The 17,205-nt window shown below is 37.7% G+C and overlaps 1 protein-coding gene across 3 annotated transcripts in view; it reads right to left on the reverse strand.

Moving 5' to 3' along the window:
- AQR (aquarius intron-binding spliceosomal factor) overlaps window positions 1-17,205 on the reverse strand; it is a 121,683-nt gene that overhangs the window by 50,422 nt on the left and 54,056 nt on the right. For all 3 annotated transcript variants that reach the window (XM_082649008.1, XM_082649007.1, XM_082649006.1), the window contains exons 20-24: window positions 16,206-16,447; window positions 14,137-14,283; window positions 13,279-13,348; window positions 10,656-10,766; window positions 8,074-8,183 (exon numbers count right to left, since the gene is read on the reverse strand). In XM_082649008.1, coding sequence (XP_082505134.1) covers window positions 8,074-8,183; window positions 10,656-10,766; window positions 13,279-13,348; window positions 14,137-14,283; window positions 16,206-16,447 — 680 coding nt within the window. The remainder of the gene's footprint in view (window positions 1-8,073; window positions 8,184-10,655; window positions 10,767-13,278; window positions 13,349-14,136; window positions 14,284-16,205; window positions 16,448-17,205) is intronic.

Below are 17,205 nucleotides of genomic sequence, written 5' to 3' on the forward strand. Positions count from 1 at the left end.
AGGGGGACCTTCAAGATGGCAGAGGAGTAAGACATGGAGATCACCTTCCTCCCCACAAATACATCAAAAATACATCTACATGTGGAACAACTCCTACAGAACAGGTGAACGCTGGCAGAAGACCTCAGACCTCCCAAAAGGCAATAAACTCCCCACATACCTGGGTAGGGCAAAAGAAAAAAGGAAAAACAGAGACAAAAGAATAGGGACGGGACCTGCACCAGTGGGAGGGAGCTGTGGAGGAGGAAAAGTTTCCACACACTAGGAAGCCCCTTCGCGGGCGGAGACTGCGGGTGGCGGAGGGGAGGAAGCTTCGGAGCTGCGGAGGAGAGCGCAGCAACAGGGGTGCGGAAGGCAAAGCGGAGAGATTCCCGCACAGAGGATAAGTGCCGACCGGCACTCACCAGCCATAGAGGCTTGTCTGCTCACCCACCGAGGCAGGTGGGGGCTGGGAGCTGAGGCTCGGGCTTCAGTCGGATCCCAGGGAGACGACTGGGGTTGGCTGCGTGAACATAGTCTGAAGGGGGCTAGTGCACCACAGCCGGGAGGGAGTCCGGGAAAAACTCTGGAGCTGCCTAAATGGCAAGAGGTAGTCCGCCTGCTGATGCAGGGGATGCGGGTTCGTGTCCCGGTCCGGGAGGACCCCACATGCTGCAGAGCGGCTGGGCCCGTGAGCCATGGCCACTGGGCCGGCGTGTGCTGAGCCTGTGCTCCGCAACGGGAGAGGCCGCAACAGTGAGAGGCCCGCGTACAGCAAAAAAAAAAAAAAGGCAAGAGGCCACTGTTTTGGGCTGCGAGAGAAGAGGGGATTCAGAGCACCACCTAAACGAGCTCCAGAAACGGGTGCGAGACGCGGCTAACAGCGCGGACCCCAGAGATGGGCATGAGACACTAAGGCTGCTCCTGCAGCCACCAAGAAGCCTGTGTGCAAACACAGGTCACTGTCCACACCCGCCTCCCCTTCCCAACCCCTGGGAGCCTGTGCAGCCCACCACTGCCAGGGTCCCGTGATCCAGGGACAACTTCCCTGGGAGACCACATGGCGCACCCAGGCTGTTGCAACATCACGCCAGCCTCTGCCGCCATAGGCTCACCCCATATTCCAATTGTAACTATCACACCCCTCCCTCCCCCTGGCCTGAATAAGCAAGAGCCCCCTAATCAGCCACTGCTTTAACACCCTCCTGTCTGGGTGGTGAACAGATGCCAGAGGGCAACCTACATGCTGAAGTGGGCCAAAATTAAAGCTGAACCCCAAGAGCTGTGCAAACAAAGAGAAAGGGAAACTTCTCCGTGAAGCCTCAGGAGCAGCAGATTAAATCCCCACAATCAACTTGATGTACACTGCCTCTCCGGAATACCTGAATAGACAATGAATCATCCCAAAATTGTGGCGGTGGACTTTGGGAGCAACTGTAGACTTGGGGTTTGCTATCTGCGACTGATTTGTTTCTGATTTTTATGTTTATCTTAGTTTAGTGTTTAGTGCTTGTTATCATTAGTGGATTTGTTTCCTGGTTTGGTTGCTCTCTTTTTTATTTTTATTATTTTCTTTATTTTAATACCTTAAAAAAATATATATACATTTTTTTTCTTTCCTTCTTTCTTTCTTTTTTTCTCCCTTTTATTCTGAGCCATGTGGCTGACAGGGTCTTGGTGCTCCAGCCTGCTGTCAGGCCTGAGCCTCTGAGAGGGGAGAGCTGAGATCAGGACATTGGACCACCAGAGGCCTCCCAGCCCCATGGGATATCAATCGGCAAGAGTTCTCCCACAGATCTCCATCTCAATGCTAAGACCGAGCTCCACCCAACAGCCAGCTAACTCCAGTGCTGGATGCCCCATACCAAACAACTAGCAAGACAGGAACACAACCCCACCCATTAGCAGAAAGGCTGCCTAAAATCATACTAAGTTCACAGAGACCCCAAAACACAACAAATGGACACGGCCCTGCCCTCCAGAAAGACAAAATCCAGCGCCACCCACCAGACCATAGGCACCAGACCCCTCCACAAGCCACTGAACCAACCTCAGCCACTAGGGGCAGACACCAGAACAACAGGAACTATGAACCTGCAGCCTGCGAAAAGGAGACCCCAAACGCAGTAAGATAAACAGAATGAGAAGACAGAGAAATATGCAGCAGATGCAGGAGCAAGGTAAAAACCCATCAGACCAAATAAATGAAGTGGTAATAGGCAGTCTACCTGAAAAAGAATTCAGAGTAATGACAGTAAAGATGATCCCAAATCTTGGAAACAGAATGGAGAAAATACATGAAACGTTTAACAAGCACCTAGAAAAACTAAAGAGCAAACAAACAATAATGAACAGCACAATAAATAAAATTTAAAATTCTCTAGAAGGACTCCATAGCAGAATAACAGGCAGAAGAAGGGATAAGTGACCTGGAAGATAAAATAATGGAAATAACTACCATAGAGCAGAATAAAGAAGAAAGAATGAAAAGAATTGAGGACAGTCTCAGAGACCGCTGGGACAACATTAAAAGCAACAACATTAGAATTATATGCGTCCCAGAAGAAGAAGACGAAAAGAAAGGACCTGAGAAAATATTTGAAGAGATTATAGTTGAAAATTTCCCTAACATGGGAAAGGAAATAGTCAATCAAGTCCAGGAAGCATAGAGAGTCCCATACAGGATAAATCCCAGGGGAAACATGCCAAGACACATATTAATCAAACTATCAAAAAATAAATACAAAGAAGAAAATATTAAAAGCAGCAAGGGAAAAGCAACAAATAACATACAAGGGAATCCCCATAAAGGTTAACAGCTGATCTTTCAGCAGAAACTCTGCAAGCCAGAAGGGACTGGCAGGACATGTTCAAAGTGATGAAAGGGAAAACCTACAACCAAGATTACTCTACCCAGCAAGGATCTCATTCAGATTCAATGGAGAAATTAAAACTTTTACAGACAAGCAAAAGCCAAGAGAATTCAGCACTGCCAAACTAGCCTTACAACAAACACTAAAGGAACTTCTCTAGGCAGGAAACACAAGAGAAGGAAAAGACCTACAAAAACAAACCCAAAACAATTAAGAAAATGGTAATAGGAACATACATATCGATAATTACCTTAAATGTAAATGGATTAAATGCTCCAACCAAAAGACACAGACTGGCTGAATGGATACAAAAACAAGACCCGTATATATGCTGTCTACAAGAGACTCACTTCAGACATAGGGACACAAACAGACTGAAAGTGAGGGGATGGAAAAAGATATTCCATGCAAATGGAAATCAAAAGAAAGCTGGAGTAGCAATTCTTGTATCAGAAAATATAGACTTTAAAGACTATTGCAAGAGACAAAGAAGGACACGACATAATGATCAAGGGATCAATCCAAGAAGATAACAATTGTAAATATTTATGCGCCCAACATAGGAGCTCCTCAATACATAAGGCAAATGTTTACAGCCATTAAAGGGGAAATTGACACTAACACAATAAAAGTAGAGGACTTTAACACCCCACTTTCACCAGTGCACAGATCATCCAAAATGAAAATAAATAAGGAAACACAAGGTTTAAAGGACATATTAAAAAAGATGGACTTAATTGATATTCATAGGACATTCCATCCAAAAACAACAGAATACACTTTCTTCTCAAAGGTTTATGGAACATTCTCCAGGATAGACCATATCTTGTGTCACAAATCAAGCCTTGGTAAATTTAAGAAAACTGAGATCGTATCAGGTATCTTTTCCGACCACAAAGCTATGAGACCAGATATCAATTACAGGAAAAAAACTGTAAAAACTACAAACACATAGAGGCTAAACAATACACTACTAAATAACCAGGAGATCACTGAAGAAAACGAAGTGGAAACCAAAAAATAACTAGAAACAAATGACAATGAAAACATGACGACCCAAAGCCTGTGGGATGCAGCAAAAGCAGTTTTAAGAGGGAAGTTTATAGCAATACAATCCTACCTCAAGAAACAAGAAACATCTCAAATAAACAACCTAAACTTACACCTAAAGCAATTAGAGAAAGAACAAAAAAACCCCAAAGTTAGCAGAATGAAAGAAATCATAAAGATCAGATCAGAAGTAAATGAAAGAGAAATGAAGGAAACAATAGCAAAGATCAATAAAACTAAAAACTAGTTCTTTGGGAAGATTAAAAAAAATTAATAAACCATTAGCCAGACTCATCAAGAAAAAAAGACTCAAATGAACAGACTCAAATCAACAGAATTGAGTCTGGCTAATGATTTGAAGACTCAAATCAACAGAATTAGAAATGAAAAAGGAGAAGCAACAAGTGATACTGCAGAAGTATAAAGGATCATGAGAGATTACTACAAGCCACTATATGCCAGTAAAACCTGGAAGAAATGGACAAATTCTTAGAAAAGCACAACCTTCCGAGACTGAATCAGGAAGAAATAGAAAATATAAACAGACCAATCACCAGCACTGAAATTGAAACTCTGATTAAAAATCTTCCAACAAACAAAAGCCCAGGACCAGATGGTTTCACAGGCAAATTCTATCAAATATTTAGAGAAGAGCTAACAACTATCCTTCTCAAAATCTTCCAAAATATACCAGAGGGAGGAACACTCCAAATGTCATTCTATGAGGCAACCATCACCCTGATACCAAATCCAGACAAAGATTTCACAAAAAAAGAAAACTACAGGCCAGTATCATTGATGAACATAGATGCAAAATACTAGCAAACAGAATCCAAAAGCACAGTAAAAGGATCATACAGCATGATCAAGTGGGGTTTACCCCAGGAATGCAAGGATTCTTCAATATACACAAATCAATCAATGTGATACACCATATTAACAAATTGAAGGATAAAAACCATATGATAATCTCAGTAGACGCAGAAAAGGCTTTTGACAAAATTCAACACCCATTTATGATAAAAACTCTCCAGAAAGGAGGCAGAGAGGGAACCTACCTTAACCTAATAAAGTCCATATATGACTAACCCACAGCCAACATCATTCTCAATGGTGAAAAACTGAAACCATTTCCACTAAGATCAGGACCAAGACAAGGTTGCCCACTCTCACCACTATTATTTAACATAGTTTTGGAAGTTTTAGCCATAGAAATCAGAGAAGAAAAAGAAATAAAAGGAATCCAAATTGGAAAAGAAGAAGTAAAACTGTCAATGTTTGCAGGTGACATGATACTATACGTAGAGAATCGTAAAGATGCTACCAGAAAACTACTAGAGCTAATCAATGAATTTGGTACAGTAGCAGGATACAAAATTAATGCAGAGATCTCTTGCTTCTTACACACTAAAGATGAATAATCTGAAAGAGAAATTAAGGAAACAATTCCATTTACCATTGCAACAAAAAGAATAAAATACCTAGGAATAAACCAACCTAAGGAGACAAAAGACCTGCATGCAGAAAACTATAAGACACTGATGAGAGAAATTAAAGATGATAAAAACAGATGGAGAGATATACCATGTTCTTGGGTTGGAAGAACCAACACTGTGCAAATGACTATACTACTCAAAGCAATCTACAGATTCAATGCAATCACTAGCAAACTACCAATGGCATTTTTCACAGAAGTAGAACAAAAAATTTCACAATTTGTATGGAAACACAAAAGACCCTGCATAGCCAAAGCAATCTTGAGAAAGAAAAACGGAGCTGGAGGAATCAGGCTCCCTGAATTCAGACTATACTACAAAGCTACAGTAATCAAGACAGTATGGTACTGGCACAAAAACAGAAATATAGATCAATGGAACAGGATAGAAAGCCCAGAGATAAACTCACACACATATGGTCCCCTTATCTTTGATAAAGGAGGCAAGAATATACAATGGAGAAAAGACAACCTCTTCAATAGTGGTGGTGGGAAAACTGGACAGCTACGTGTGAAAGCATGAAATTAGAACAATTCCTAACACCATACACAAAAATAAACTCAAAATGAATTAAAGACCTAAATGTAAGGCCAGACACTATAAAACTCTTAGAGGAAAACATAGGCAGAACATTCTATGACATAAATCATAGCAAGACCCTTTTTGACCCACCTCCTAGAGAAATGGAAATAAAAACAAAAACAAACAAATGGGACCTAATGAAACTTCAAAGCTTTTGCACAGCAAAGGAAACCATAAGCAAGACGAAAAGACAACCCTCAGAATAGGTGAAAATTTTGCAAATGAAGCAACTGACAAAGGATTAATCTTCAAACTTTACAAACAGCTCATGTAGCTCAATATCAAGAAAACAAACAACCCAATGCAAAAATAGGCAGAAGATCTAAATAGACATTTCTCCCAAGAAGATACACAGATTGCCAACGAACACATGAAAGGATGCTCAACATCACTAATCATTAGAGAAATGCAAATCAAAACCACAATGAGGTATCATCTCACACCGGTCAGAATGGCCATCATCAAAAAATCTAGAAACAGTAAATGCTGGAGAGGGTGTGGAGAAAAGGGAACCCTCTTGCACTGTTGGTGGGAATGTAAATTGATACAGCCACTACGGAGAACAGTATGGAGGTTCCCTAAAAAACTAAAAATAGGACTGGCATATGACCTAGCAATCTCACTACTGGGCATATATCCTGAGAAAACCATAATTCAAAAAGAGACAAGTACCACAATGTTCACTGCAGCATTATTTACAATAGCCAGGACATGGAAGCAACCTAAATGTCCACCGACAGATGAATGGATAAAGAAGATGTGCCAGATATATATAATGGAATATTACTCCGCCATAAAAGGAAACGAAATTGAGTTACTTGTAGTGAGGGGGATGGACCGAGTCTGTCATACAGAGTGAAGTCAGAAAGAGAAAAACAAATACCATATGCTAACACACATATATATGCAATCTAAAAAAATAAGAAAAATGGTTCTAATGAACCTAGGCGCAGGACAGGAATAAAGATGCAGATGTAGAGAATGGACTTGAGGACACAGGGAGGGGTAAGGGTAAGCTGGGATGAAGTGAAAGAGTAGCATTGACATATATACACTACCAAATGTAAAACAGATAGCTATTGGGAAGCAGCTGCATAGCACAGGGAGATCAGCTCGGTGCTTTGTGACCACCTAGAGGGGTGAGATAGGGAGGGTGGGAGGGAGACGCAAGAGGGAGGGCATATGGGGATATATGTATACATTTAGCTGATTCACTTTGTTATACAGCAGAAACTAACACAACACTGTAAAGCAATTATACTCCTATAAAGAGGTTAAAAAGAAAAACTGTTGCGTGATCTCTTTAATACAAGAACTCAAAAGAAATGCAACATAATAAGTTAACACTCTTTTAGCTCTTTTGATGTCTATAATCGATTTAGTCAAAAGTAATGTTCAATAGTCAAAGGCTGTATTTATTATGTACAGCTGTTAATTATGCCTATTGACTGAAACTATGCTTTAAAAATGAATTTAAATATAAATGAAATGAGCTATCATAAAGCAACTTTAAAGGAAAAACCCAAAATACTAACAGCAGAAGAAATTTGACTTCTAAAGTTTTAGTCACCTTACAATATGTAATATTAAGCATAAAATCCAGCTAAACTGGCAATAAGTTCCTGAATTAATATTTACAACCCCAAAGCTTATACTATCATTAATCTCCAACTGCATTTCATTAAATGAATCCAGTTAATTGGTGCCTAAAATATATGCAAATTAAATGTGCAGATGAAATGTGAACAGGAATTGCGTAACGTTGTACAGTTTGGGCTTGGCAACATTAAAAATTACTTCAATAAATAGAAAGCAAATGGATATAAGCAACTTAAACAAGATGAAAAGATAACTCTCTTCACTGAAATAACTGTATGAGGAAAAAAATGGCATAAACATGCAGAACTGGAGCAGAGGGAAATCCTGAACAGACTTTAGGTTCAATTAGGATAGCCTAAGTAGGTTACACTAGAACCCTTCAGAATTCAGTTGGAGTATTCACTGCTCTCTTTTCCTGTTCTTTATTAAAGAAAAAGAGGAGAAGGTTAAAAATTCTTTATATACCATTTCAAAACTAATCCCCATTTGCTCACCTGCTGAAATCTTTCTCCGTCTCCAGCTCTTCTTCTCCATGACCAAGACGCAGGAGGTGACGCTCGTCAATGTCTAAAGCCATAATTTTCTCAAACAACTGGTTCAGGGCCTGGAGAATAAAAAAAAAAAAGAATGATGGAGAATTTTATAGAATCGGTAGGCTCCTTTAAAAGTAACAAAAACTAACAATCAGAAGGATAGAAACGAATGAGCATTGCCCAGTCAGATAAGAATCAAAGTAAAAACACAGAAGGAAACATCTTATATTAAGGCCATTTATAATTTAAACAAAACAGTATTTTTATTGATTTCTGATATTGCTACATACATATACTTGGTCAAATTAGTAACTGGAAATCATAAAAACCATCTATCCATTACATCTCTGATAATTTATGAAAAGAGAAGGCTTTGGCTCAGTATATATTTCTCTCAAGTAGTAAAAATTAGTAAAATAATTAACAATCACATTAAGTTTCATTTTATTTAACAGAATTTCCATGAGTTGCAGAAAACTGAAAAGTTTTTGTGGTTGGAGAAGTCCTCTTAGGAGATGTGTGGGTAGAATACTTCAAAAGGATCACAGAGAGGAAAGGTAAAGTGCAACATTCAAACCTTAGACTGAAAGTCTAAATTAGCTCTCTATACACTAAGAAGCAGAGCACTCATTGCAAACTGTTCTGATGAAAGCCATTTACCTATGAAATGTTCGTATTTGGGGCTCCCTGAAATCCTAGTATTTACTATCTGAACATCTGCAGTTATAAGGTTTTGCAGAAAGGCAAAAGTTTCATTGCATGGAAAGATATGCTAATAAAATGACATTTAAAAATTAGCCCCCACTCAAATATTTCTCCCAATTTACCACTAGTTTAACCCCGCCCATGAGGTCAGCATCCAGTCTTGTAAACATCCAGGCTACGTAAGGTATACAGATATCCTTTGCTATCAAAATTCTAGCAATTAGAGCTCAGAAACTGATGAGATAAACATAAATCTTCAGGAAAAAAATACACGCTATCTAAACTCTTGGTATTTTCCATCTAAAACTTGAGATGCAATAGATCAGACCACATGGCATTACTCACTGTCCAAACCTTTCCTATCCAAACTCACAAACCACATAGATTTAGGGGACAAAAAATACTAGCACATTGCAATCTCAGAAAAAACTGCAAGATTTCATCGTGAATTAAAGTGATGTTGGAGAACTGCTAGAATTATAGATGGGAACCAAGATCTGGTAAACAAAACAGTTGTGAAATATCAACAATTTGCGTTTAAGAGGATGGTCTGATTATCAAAGGAGCAAAGAAATCTTTGGCTATTTTTGCAAAATAACCTTCTCTATAATTGTGCTACACAAGACAGTCATAAGTAGAGGATACTATAGAAAGTCATTATCAAGTTATGACAAAATTTACTAAAAAATATTATGTTAAAACAACACTGAATAATTCCTTATTCATTCTAAGTACCTGCTAATAAGTAACATTATTATAGACTGAATTTTATTAAATAGATGAAAGAAGTCTTTACACAGTTTGTTTCTTTTATCAAGATAAAGTCTTAACCCTCTCTTGTGCACAATTTTAGTACACCAGGCCAGTTACTTATAAACTTTAAAGAAATAAAAACATAAGTGAAGGAATTGGATAGTATTAATTTTAAAATTCTGAGATTAAGTTGATGAATAACCGTAAATAACATTTAGCATTCTAAAAACTCAGTGTTTCTCTGTAGACCAACTTTTTTAAAGAATTGGTCAACTGAAATCACTATTGTTAATATGTATTCAGAGAAAACAAGTACCTTTGGAGATTTAGACTACCATGTGAGTTTCATAACATGTTTCAGAATGTTCTGAGAGCTAGTTCCCTGTCACATTTTACATTAGAGTTAATATCACTTGTTCTTTTTCATTTCTATGGTAGTGACAGCTTCAGAATAATTACCTCAGCACACATACAGATGTAAAGACCATTTTTCATCCATTATTTACAAGAAAGGAGTTTGTTTTCCTTGTTTTAGCTATTTATAAATGCCTTATGTATTGGACCTGCAACCTAAAATTGTCCTTCCATGTAATATACATATTCATATGCATATTTTATAAGGATTTAAAATTTAATCCAGTATTAATATGATCTGGATTTAGTCTTTTAGGAATATCCATTCTACTAGTAGAAAAATACTACTAGTAAAGGGTAATGCTTTTGATCTCAAAGTAAAAGGTCTAGCTTAGCATGGATGATAGGAGAAAAAGGCAATTACCACATATCCAAATATTCTTCTCAGCTTTTCCACATTTGGACTGCCTCTATTCGAAATAAAAGATTGTTTTTATATTTTTCTCAATATGGTCTGGTCATGACCAGAGATAATCCAAGATTAACTCAATAACAAACACTATGCTCATCAGCCTTTCCTGGTACTCTGTGAGTCCATAATCAGGTTATCATATAAGCAGAAATCTCCACTGTGCTTTCATGCATCTCCCACTCCATACATGCATGTCCACTTCATACATGCATGTATGGAGTGCATGCATGCACACGCACATACACACTCTCTCTTTTACCTGATTGGAATGAGTAACAATCAGAGTCCTCTGCTCTGGGAAATTGTGGTAGATGTTGGATATGATTTGGACTGCCACATCTGTTTTTCCTGTACCTGGTGGGCCCACAACCTAAAAAGCAGATGAACACATAGCAAACTACTAAGTTATCGCATAGTTAGAAAATGGAGATTTTAAAACTGAAAGATAAAATAAATGTAAAAATTCACTGGGTAAGTTCAATGCAGAATGGACAAGACAGAGTTAGTGAACTTGAAGACAAATCAATAGAAATCACCCAACCTGAACAACAAGCAGAAAAAAAAAGATTAAAAAAAAATACACACAGCCTTGTGAATCTATGAGGCAATATTAAAAGGTATAACATATCTTTCTAATCCTAGAAAGAAGGGGAAAAGCATGCAGTGTAGAAAAAGTATTTAAAGAAATAATGGCTGAAAATTTCCCAAATCTGGCAAAAGACATAAATCGCAGATTCAAGAAGCTCGTTTGACCATAAACAGAATAATCCCAAAGAAATCTAAGGCCAGACACATAATAATTAAATGGTTGGAATCTAAAGACAGAGAAAAAAAATCTTAATAGCAACCAGAGAAAAATGATATATTACATATAGCAAAAAGATGTTTCAAATGACTGTGGACTTCTCATCAGAATATGGAAGCCAAAAGGAAGTGGAATAACATTTTTAAAGTGCTGAAAGGAGAAAACTATCAATGCAATATTCTTTGTCCAGTGAAAATATCTTTAAAGAATGAAGATGAATTAGAGACATTCTCATATGAAGGAAAATAAAGGTAATTCATTGCTAGCTGATCTGCTCTTAAAACTAGTAAAAGGGGGCTTCACTGGTGGCGCAGTGGTTGAGAGTCCGCCTGCCGATGCAGGAGACACGGGTTCGTGCCCCAGTCTGGGAGGATCCCACATGCCACGGAGCGGCTGGGCCCATAAGCCATGGCTGCTGAGCCTGCGCGTCCGAAGCCTGCGCGTCCCGTGCTCCGCAACGGGAGAAGCCACAACAGTGAGAGGCCCGCCTATCCCCCCCGCAAAAAAAACCCAACAAAAAGAAAACTGGTAAAAGAAATCCTCAGACAAAGGAAATGATACCAGAGGATACTTGAGATATCAGGAATAAAGGATAAATGGTAAATATAACAGACTATTCTTCTCCTCTGGAGTTCTTTAAAATATGTTTGATGTCTGCAAGAAAAAGTTCTAATATTGCCTGATGGTATTTTCAGTGTATTTACAGGTAAAACATATGACAACTACAACATAAAAGGGGAAGGTAAAGGGACCTATACAGAAGCAAGGATCCTCCAATCAATTTAAGAGACAGAATACTGATTCTAAGTAGGCTGTGAAAGAGTAAGTATGTATATTGTAATTCTCTACAGCAGCCATTAAGAAAAACCTATACAAGAGATATAATAAAAGAACAAAATAGATAAATATAAATGAAACACTAAAAACTATCCAAATAACTCAGAAGAAGGCAGGAAAAGGGAAACAGGAACACACAAAAAAGGCAACAAACATAAAACAAATAATGAAATGGTAGGCCTAAACCCAAACACATTAATAAGTACATTAAATGTAAATGGACTGAACACACCAATTAAAAGCAGAGACTTGTCAGAATGGAGAAAAAAAACCACACACCAACTATATGCTGTCTACAAGGAACTCACTTCAAATATAATAGGTAGGTTAGAAGTAAACTGATGGGAAAAGATATATCATGTAAACACTAATCAAAAGAATGCTGTGGTGGCTATATTAATATCAAAGTAAACTTTAGAGTAAAGAAAATTACCAGTGATAAAGACAGACATTATACATGACAAAAGTGTCAATTCACCAAGACGACACAACAACCCTGAAAGTGTATGTACATATCCATAAAGCTTTAAAATACATGAAGCAAAAATGGACAGAACTGAAAGGAGAAACAAATTCACAATTATAGTTGGAGACTTCAATACTCCTCTCTCAGTCAGCAACAGCAATGGTACGTGGAATACCAGCAGGGATAGACAAGTATTGAATAACAGCATCAACCAAATGGATCTCATTGACATAAACAGGACACTCCACCCAAGACAACAGAACACACATTCTTTTCAAGTGCACACAGAATATTCACCAATAAATCATATCCTGGGCCATAAAACAAACCTTAATAAATTAAAAAAATTGAAATCATAGAAAGTATGTTCTCTGACCATAATGGACTTAGACCAGAAATCAGTAAAAACCTTCAAATACTTGGAAGTTAAACACATTTCTAAAGCATTGTCAACAGACTTTTTCTGTACAGGGCCAGCAAGTAAACATTTTACTCTTTGTGGCCCATACAGTCTCTGCTGTAAGTATTTAAACTCTGCTGTGGTGGCACAAAAATGGCTATAGGCAATACATAAATGAATGGCCACAGCGAGGTTCTAACAAAACTTTATTTATGAACATTGAAATGAGTAGTGTCCATACACATAAGATGCCACAATTACTTCTAAACACTTAATTCAGTTGGGTTTTTGGGCTTAAAACAGAATACACGCTGAAAATCTGACACTTCTAGTCTGAATCCATTTAAGAACTTGTAGAACAGTGACTATCTTACCATAGTTAGCCCAGGCTGCATTCCAGCACGGATGGCCTCTATCTGTGTATGAGTGAACTGAATTGTATTCCTTCAAATAAGAGTTGATAAGAAGTTCGTTAAAAATAATGATGGATGACATTAGTGAGAATTTAGACAACAATGACCAGAGGTCTGAACATCTGCTCTATATTTACCCCTTGTTTCCCAATTTCTTCCTCCTCCCAATCCAGCCCTTTCTGTGGGTGTGTGTGCAGTAAAAAGTACATAAAATAAGATATACCCTCTTAACAAATTTTAAATGTACAGTACAGTGTTGTTAACTATAAGCACAATGTTCCCCACAGATCTCAAGAACTTTACATCCTACATGACTGGCCCAATCTCTTCTGAATGACCCTCTTTACCTCCGCCCCTCCACAGACCAATTAAAACTGAATGAATTTTGTGGAAAGAAAAGACTACAGTTATTTTCCAATATGTTTAGCCCAGCCCAGATCTTAACAAGAGTGTCAAAATTCTAGTTCCAAATCTAACACTGAATACAATGCCACTTTATTAGTCATGGCACACAAGCACAAGGGTAGCTGCTAAATGCAACACATGGTCATGAAGTAAGAACCTTGTGCTCACATTAAGGTAGACTGTTAATATTTATTTCTCATAGTACCTGAAAATGTTTCTTTTTGAAATATTACTACAGAATGGCCAAAAATATTACTACAAATGGCCAAAACTAACAGAAGAGAAGTAAACAGGGTCCAGAAACAGAAGTTTCTAAATAATTTTTAAAATCAGAAAAATTTTTAAATATTACTAATCCACTTGAAATAGCAAACTATCATTCATTATTACAATTAGCAGAAATAGTGAAATTACCGTTTGGGCTGGTTGTAAGGATAAGGACCTCTATTAGGAATAACATGAGGTTCAACAATTAAGGTTTTTGCCTCTTCAGTGTCTTCATCTTCCTTCTCTGCATCTTTCCTTTTCTTCCTCTTTCCATTTCTTACTGGAAAAGTTATCCTACAAGACCAAAACCTTGTTCATTTCTACAATTAACAACAATTTACCAAGCACCTATCTTGTGCATGACATTGTATAGAGGATAATCAGATGAGTAAGAAACATTTATAAAGGAACTTACTATCTGCATATAAATTTTGAAAAAAGTATATTTAAAAGCATTAAAATGCAGTTAAGGGTGTTTAGATTAAGAAAAAAGTCATCTGATTAAAGGAGAATCAAAGAAGAAACATTTATTTATATATTTATTTTGTTTTTTTAGGGGAAATAATTAACTATTTTTTTAATTGGGGTAATATTCACATAATATAAAATTTACCATTTTAAAGGTTCATTCAATGGGTTTTATACAATGTTGTATAGTCATCACTACTCTCTAATGCCAGAATATTTTAATCAGTCCAAAGGAAAACCCATGCAATTAAGTAGTCACTCTGTATGCCAACCTAAACCCAGCCTCTGGCAATCAGTCTGTCTTTATACTGTCCTATTCTGGACATTTCATGTAAATGGAATCATACAATATTTGTTTTCTTCTGTCTGGCTCCTTTCACTTAGCATGTTTACAAAAGAAAATTTATATGCTTACAGCACATGCACTGTAAAGTGCCTTACACACTGCCCTTCATTTAATCAGAAAAGGCTTTATGGGAAAGGTGGCATCTAAAATGAATTTCAATAGACATTCCAGGAAGAAAGAAGTAGCCAGTTCTGCTGAAGTGTAGGATACAATAGAGTAAAATAAGGGCTAGAGAGAAAGGCTGGAGCCTTGTTCTGACACCTTTGGAATATCAAGCCTTTAAGGCAGAAGTTCTTAGCCTGGGGTCAGGGATACCTCAGCAGGCAACTTCCCATAGGTACCTGAGGAAGTCAATGAATACCCTAAAATTAAACTGTTAGACAATGGAATGACTCTAGCAGTAAGGCATGTAATGGGTTTAAGCAAGGAGACAGAGGGAGCAAAGACATTGCCATTATAAAGACTGAAGTGTTGGGCTTCCCTGGTGGCTCAGTGGTTGAAAGTCCGCCTGCCGATGCAGGGGACACGGGTTTGTGCCCCGGTCCAGGAGGATCCCACATGCCGCGGAGCGGCTGGGCCCGTGAGCCATGGCTGCTGAGCCTGCGCGTCCGGAGCCTGTGCTCCGCAACGGGAGAGGCCACAACGGTGAGAGGCCAGCGTATCGCAAAAACAAAAAAAAAAACAAAAAAAACACTGCTGAGATTTCAAGATGATTTTGCCATTAACAAGATGAGGAAAGTACAGAGGAAGACTAGGTTTGGGAGTTATAAAGCATACATGCTTTTAATATGCAGAATTATTATATTTATATATAACAGTTAATTAAAAACATTCTAATTTGCAACTAAGAAAGTAATTAAGTCCTCTGCTACCACCAAGGTATACTTAGTGCTTCACCACTAATCCATATGACGGAATTCATGAAGCAATCAGCACTTCAGGTACTTTGTTCTTTCCCTACTCAAATTAAACCAAAGCTCCTTTAACTTTGAGTATAACTATATTATGAATATTTAAAATTTGTAAAAGCAATCAGGGTTAAAAGAAAAAAAGAGAATTTTTTCCTAAAACAAAAGAAAGTTCAAAATCACATGGCTATGTGTATTAATTAGCACATATTTCTTCAGTCAAATGCTACAGCTACGTTTATATAGTACGCTTCAGACAAAAAGCATTTACTGAACCGTTGTAAGACATGAGGCTACTTTTACTGTGGTCTTAAAATAGCTACTACACAAAGAATTAGAAATAAATTTATCCCAGTGATTACATGGTGAGGGTAAAGACTATCCAAACATAATCCAGATATGATACTCAAAACTTACTTTAGCTACAGTCCTGATGGCCTAACTCAGACTGACTACAGAAAGCTTAAAAGGAGTATATCCAGTTTTGACTTTACCTGAAAGGGGGTATCTGTAGAGCTGGGTCATCCACAGTTACTTTAACATTATGACCAGGAAAGCTGGTTTTTAAATGCTCAATGGAGAAAAATGTATCATTGAAATCAAGGGTGGCGATCTGATTGGGCATTTTGGAATAATGTGCACTACTTGGATCCCCATAACCTAAAATGATGTCATGCAGCCAGTCAGGTACCACACAATCAGTATTCATCAGGTTCCGAATAGTCTCCAGCACAGCCTGTCAGTAAGAGGACAAAAACGGATTTTGTGAAGAAGACATCTCAAACATTTGCACTTCAATGGAATGCCGAGCTGGCTGCACTAACCAGAATTCCTGAGTGTTTCAGGGCAAGAAGCTATTTTCTGCTGACAGGTGCTTGGCTAGACTGAATCAACAGCTATATTTTCAGCTGATATCATACCGTGAGTTAAACAAAAGACCAAACTCAGCAAGAACAGTTTATCCATTAGTAGTTCATTGAGACAGAACGTCATAGACGAGTTTACCACTTGACTTCTGTTGAGCAGGATGAAAATCTGATCAGGTCTACACATTATAGACCTGATGTGGTCTATAATTATAGACCATTATAGAACAAACCCTTAAAAAAATGCTTCCTCTTAGAAATTACTGGAGTTTTCTCCTCTTTATAGCCCATAGTTCCTCAATGCTAAGACCACATACAACCAGAGGCACTTAATGTATGCCTCGATTGTGAAACATATGGTTTAGAAATACTAAAATTAACATTGTTAGAAAAAAGAAATAAAATATAAAGTGAACGATGATAAAAATGAAACGTCAAAATTTCAGAATGAAAGAATTAGAACTACAATGAAAGGTCATTATAGCAGTTAATATATACATTGTCAAGAGTAATTGCTAAAAGTTAAGGCAAATTCTTAAGCTTTCCAAAAATTATTTCAACAAAGTGATCTATGCCACATATGGAAATCAGAAGGCTAGGCTATTAATTTCAAAGAATAAAATAACCA

This window comes from Grampus griseus, assembly GCF_964374135.1.
Source record: "Grampus griseus genome assembly, chromosome: 2".
NCBI classification, from domain to species: domain Eukaryota; kingdom Metazoa; phylum Chordata; class Mammalia; order Artiodactyla; family Delphinidae; genus Grampus; species Grampus griseus.